At 32.0% G+C, this 6,457-nt stretch overlaps 1 protein-coding gene across 1 annotated transcript in view; it reads left to right on the top strand.

Moving 5' to 3' along the window:
• The first annotated feature begins 1,210 nt into the window (after positions 1–1,210).
• LOC121384825 (zinc finger protein 28-like) overlaps positions 1,211–6,457 on the top strand; it is a 14,860-nt gene continuing 9,613 nt past the window's right edge. Inside the window, exon 1 of the mRNA XM_041515421.1 lies at positions 1,211–1,345. Coding sequence (XP_041371355.1) covers positions 1,323–1,345 — 23 coding nt within the window. The 5' untranslated portion in view covers positions 1,211–1,322. The remainder of the gene's footprint in view (positions 1,346–6,457) is intronic.

Here is a 6,457-nt window from a genome sequence, read left to right as displayed (position 1 = left end):
GTCTGTCTGGTTTGTCGGCTGGCTGGCTGTCTGTCTGGTTTGTTGGCTGGCTGGCTGGTTGTCTGTCTATCTGTCTGTCGATCTGCCTATCTGCATACTTACCAGTCTACATGTACATACAATTTAAAATTGTATTTAACTACACGTCTCTCTCATAATTCCTTAAGGAATAGCTTACGGTATGAACTTATATGTAATATGTTTATGTGAGTTACATAAGGTGAGACGTAAATAAAGTGTCTGCCTGTCTGTCTCGCTGATTATCTATTTCAACTATTTCATTTCCGTTTATATAGCTTACAGCAAAACCAAATTAACATTTTGAAAACACATTTCTCAAATTAACGAAATTAAGAGTGAAATTGTTGGGACAAGTCTATGTTTGTTGGAGGAGGAGATGTCATCAATACGGTGCTGCCCTCTTGTGTCAAGTCGCAGACTCGCCCGCGACGATGCAGTCACTTCACGACACCACTTAAAGACCAGGCCATTGTTTGAGGTTATTGGCGATCCGAGCCTCAAATTTTCACTGCGGGGCGGACCGGCAAATAATTAAACAACTGTAAAAGTCAGTTTGCAAGTAAAAACGAGCGGCCGGAGAGTGGATAAGCGGACAATTATCCAACACAACCTTTGACAAGCGCCACACAGGGTTATGGTCTTCGCTTAATTCAATCATGGTACAATTATTTGCCCCACTGCGACCTGAACAATGGCACCGTATCGAATTGCACTGATATGCGCCGCAGTTCTGTTCACGGTAGCTTCATACACACAAGATCGGGACAAACACACTGATCTGCAGTTCTTTCTCACTTTTTTCTATTACTGTTTAAAAAAAGCTAAGAAATTATTTTTTGGACATATTTGTAAAAACAAAATGCATAAGTAAAAATAGAATATTGCAAAGCTAACTTATTGACGTAATGTATGCTTTTTGTCCAGCGATGATATCACAGTGATTATTGTTATAGTTTTCTAACACACATTAAAATCACGAGGCGTGTAATTCGGGACAGTTAACTTTTATAGCATGCAAAACGGTTGGCCAATCTGGAGTCAGCCTCTGTCACGTGATCAATTAGCTCCTCCCCCTTGGAATCAGTATTGCACGTTGACGTTATTTCGTCTGTATGAAACTGACAGTTCGTAAAAGTTTGTTTTATTGGCGAGGTGGTTGGTACTGGGAAGAAAACGGTTCAGTTGGTGGTTTTACTCAAAGACAAGAGGGTTGAGTTTTCCAAGTTAGTCGTCAATTTACTTTTAAAAAGATCCTAGGTTTCCGTAACGCTGTCCCGCTGTTCCGCCGTCTCGTGGTAACAATGTTCCCGTCACTTCACATCAGGTAAGATAAATACGGTTACCAGTCGAGCAACTATCGCTTTATATCAAGACAAACATCATCTAGTTTGGTTGTGCTTGTACATGTATTCGTATAATTTTGTAGCTTTAAAATTGTTAAGGTGTCACGAATAATTTGTTGTTTGATAATATTTAAATGTTGTTCAGCCAAATATTTTGTGACAGCATAATATTTTTATATGTATCAATTTGTATTTAATACTTGGTTGAAAATAATTATAGTAGTATGTTTTAAAATGTATGTGCTTTGATTAGCAACAGTTAAATTTATTTACTTTTCGTCTGGTTTTATCTGTACAATGTATTTAAATCCATCGTCCGTAATCCTTTCCGATTTAAAAATTACTCACTTCATTTTCCGAGGTAAGTATCTTTTTCTGTTTGACATACATTATACTGTGAGCTACTACAAACCAAAAACTGGTCAGAAACAAATTGAAGTTGCCAAATTTATACGTTAAGCAAGACGTTAGAAGTGATGTGTACTTTAGCTATACTAGAATCAGCAAGACGTTAGAAGTTATGACATTTTGTTTAACTTTAACAGTTACATATTTTATACATATTGTGTTAATTAAAAAAATCATTGAGACCATTACACTAGTGTCAATTAAATAAGTCACTGAGACCACTGATTTCTTTTACTGTTGAATTTATATCTTAGATGAATAATGCATACTAACCGTTTTCCCTTATTTACTTTGATTTTGTATGTAATGCTATATGCGTATGTATTGTTGTACAGCATATATCTTACTGTTTGTAATATATTCAGCTTGCGTATATATTTTATATGACAATCCAAGGATACCCCCCAACAATATTGAACTAAATGTCTTATTTAAGGTTTAAAAAGCTTTATATGACAATCCAAGGATACCCCCCAACAATATTGAACTAATTGTCTTATTTAAGGTTTAAAAAGCTTTATATGACAATCCAAGGATACCCCCCACCAATATTGAACTAAATGTCTTATTTAAGGTTTAAAAAGCTTTATATGACAATCCAAGGATACCCCCAACAATACTGAACTAATTGTGTTATTTAAGGTTTAAACAGCTTTAATAGTCAAAACTATTGTACACTGCCAAATATCTAGGGCCAGTGTCAGTACTTTCTCTGTTTTATTATTTCTCAACAATAAGATAGATACATTTACTTCAGTGGACAAACACAGACCACAGGATTGTATCGCCAGTGAAGACCTCTTCGACTGTTTACCAATTCTGATCAGTACTCCACGACTGGTATATGATAGCAAGTGCTATATGTTGAGAATATCTATATATAATACCCCTTCCAAAGGAATTTAAGTATTTAGCCTAACTGTTTACTAAAATAACAAATGACAATACACATAACATTGTACACTGTTGACATGGAATATATCGGCATCTAGCCTAAATAGGCTTATTAAACACATTCAACATTCTAATACATGCATCTTATTAAACACATTCGACATTCTAATACATGCATCTTATTAAACACATACGACATTCTAATACATGCATCTTATTAAACACATTCGACATTCTAATACATGCATCTTATTAAACACATACGACATTCTAATACATGCATCTTATTAAACACATTCGACATTCTAATACATGCATCTTATTAAACACATTCGACATTCTAATACATGCATCTTATTAAACACAAATGTTACTTAATCCAGTAAAACTATATGGAAATGTTAAAACAAGTATTAGCCGTTTCACGAATTTGACAGAAAATCTATACTCAAATAATAGGTTAGCCAAAACAAAATTAAAGTTTTTAATGACATGATTTGGTATTTAATAACGTAATTTATATATAAAAAATCCTTTCGTTTTAACTTATACTCAAAGAATGTATTTATCTGCTTTAAAACAGCCAAGGGTGACACCTTTTAAAACACAAACCCACTGAGTAAATCCATAAAAACAAAATTCGTAATTTCCCAAAAGCTAGTTAAATAGATAGAATGAAAAGTAATATATCATTTATGTCTAGTTTAAATGATTTAGTTAAAGGGACATTCCTGAGTTTTCTGCAAGTTTTAAGATGTTATCGACTAACGAAGGCTTTTTTACGACTGTAATTACATATCAGATATATTTTTCTGTATAAAATATTAGTGGCTGTATATGAAACGTGTTTCTAATCGTTCTAATATTTGTAAAAGGTTACTTTTCATTTTATTTCCTAAAAACTATTTTTTCGTACGTACGAAATTATTTGAAGACAAAATCCAGTTTGGGCTCTTTACAAATATTAAGACGACCAGAAACACACTGAATATACAAATACTGATATTCTAAACAAGAAAATATATTTAATATGTAAATTTAATCGTAGAAATATTTTATTTGTCGGAAACATCTTACAATGGAGCAAACTCGGGAATGTCCCTTTAAAATAAAATTCGATGAATATCAAGGCTGCAATTGTACGCAGGTAAGTTAAAGTGAAATTACCATGGTCGTAAAACATTTCATTTTTAAAAGTTGGAATCGACATTGTTATATGCTTTCAAGATTGGAGCGATAATTTTGTTAATTAATACAGTGCAATTAGTACTATACACGAGTGGATTACATATGCTTTTAAGCATTAATCTATTTTTAAAACATGTATACGTGCATTATGATTCTTTTTATTTTGTACACGATATGACAAATTTCATAAAGAATCTACGTAATGACAAAGTTATAAATATGAAAGTTTCTTTTGTATATTTTATTATTTCCTCACCCTTAATGTTCTTATGAATTAATAATTTCCATATTCTAGCGGTGAAATAACATTGTTACGTATTAGTATTTTATTAAGATAATTTGTATATGTCACAGCTCTTTACGCCATGTTTTAACATATCTACCGAATTTTTTTATTGATGTACATAGGCATCGGAAGACAACACTTGGTGTGTGTGCAGGGATAGGTGGTGGGGGAGCCTGTTTATTAATTTTGTTTTAACTAGCGGGAGGGGGGTGTATTGTCTTCAATTTTGGGGCCATTGACATTGGGGATTGGAAGGGGTCCAACCACATTGTCTATGAATAAAGTTATATGGCAACAGGAAAATTGTGGGGTCAAATAATTTGGGGGGTGGGGGGGGGGGGAGGCGACATTATCCGCATGCCCATAGTATAATTATAATATTGATAGTAGTCGTTAACCATTCCTTCCTACCTTTGGATATGCGTAAAATTAAACTATAAAACTATTTGGACATGTGTTATAGTTAGAACAGTTTGTTTTGATAAACACGCTGACAACAATGATATAGGAGTATATTTGCAAACTAATATATAATTATGGTAGAAAGAATATTACATGACGAAAAAACAGAACAATCTTTATTAAAAGCTACAATTTGTTATAGTGATGAGAAAATTGTTCCTTAATATAGTATCTCAAAACAGTAAGAAAGCTAGTTTGGTCTCTCTCTCTTTAGTTTAAAATTTAGTTAAGATTTGTATATACATATTTTTTAATTTATAGGAAGATTTTACAATTTCACTTTATAATTCAGGCCATTTTGAAAATACTTTTTTTTAACTGAAAGAAAGTTTATTTCAAAGAACATATCATCACATTTTATAATTTTGCGACTTCAGTCTGTAAACAGACTTGAGCAATAAATTAAGACTGGTTAAAAATAATAACAGAAATTTCTGTTGAAAATTAAGACGATTCAAACTATTTTTGACTGGCATACTAATGAGAATAACTAGGATAATTAGGATAACTAGATATTGCTCTATAACTTACTGGTTTCAGCTGTTCGTAAATGTATTCTTTAGCTGATAATAATAGTCTAATACCCGGCTACTAGAAAGTTTACTCAGGATTTGTTTTCAAAACCTATACTAAAATTAAAACAAAACCTAAACCAGAGAGTAGCAATGGAAATAACAGATTTTACTTGCGTATTTAAGCTTACAAATGTTCAAAGATAATGATTAATTATTTCATTTCCAATTTTATTTGCTTCAAGTAGAAGTAACATTGTTGTAAAATGTGTGGGTGTTTGTGCTCTGAATTCACACACGGTTCTGCTCTAATTCATCAAATGGGTTATCTTATTTCTCTTGAACGTTTATAACTTACATATTGATGACAACGAAAATAATAAATTGTTTCATGTAACTTGAATTAATCAAGCACAATGGTAAGGCGCTCGCTTGATGCGCCGTTGGTCTAGGATTGACTCCCGTCGGTGGGTCTATTAGGCTGTTTTTCGTTCCAACCAATTCACCACAACTGGTATGTGCTACCCTGTCTGTGAGATGGTGCATATACAATATCCATTGCCACTAATGAAAATATGTAGCGGGCTTCCTCTCTTAGACATATGACATCCAATATATCAAAATAAACTCAAGACTTATTTATTCTATTACAATAGCATCGTAATCGTAAGTGCTTAAGTAAATATTTGTATTTTACTAATATATATATATATATATTTAAAGTCGAGAATGTCTACACTGTATTTATTATACTAGCCTAATATAATGAGAGTAAAAAGTAAATCAAGGCAGAATAATAATTTAAGGTCTTCTTCTTCAGCTAAACAAAAAGGGAACTATTTTGGTGATCTTTTCTGGTGTGTGTTTGTGCGTGTGTGCGCGTGCGTGCGAGTGGAAGTCTGAATTTATAAAATAAAATAATTTACGTTTATAGGTGGCAAGTACATTGCTGCTCCCCACCGCGGCCTATAAGTTTCGGTGTTTAGTATTATCTTAAATAACTGTTTCACATTAGATTTAAACGATAATACTCAAGAGTGAAGCTTACGGCCAGTCTATAATATATTGCCCAAATTTTAAAAAATCAGATATAATATAAAGGAAACTATAATATATTATATATGATTAAAAGGTCATTTCTACACAAATGAAATTATACAAAATGCTTAAATAAGATTTATAATTTAAAGAAAACTGTAATATATTATATATTATTAAAAGTTATTTTTTACACAAATGAGATATAAATTATTTCGCTTCAGATGTTTTGTATTATATTAATGCAATATTTTGCATATTAAATACAAAATCTAATTTTATTCTAATTTTATTCTTACCTATTG

The sequence above is a fragment of the Gigantopelta aegis genome, chromosome 1 (genome assembly GCF_016097555.1).
Source record: "Gigantopelta aegis isolate Gae_Host chromosome 1, Gae_host_genome, whole genome shotgun sequence".
NCBI lineage: Eukaryota > Metazoa > Mollusca > Gastropoda > Neomphalida > Peltospiridae > Gigantopelta > Gigantopelta aegis.
This window is presented reverse-complemented; position numbering and strand designations above follow the sequence as displayed.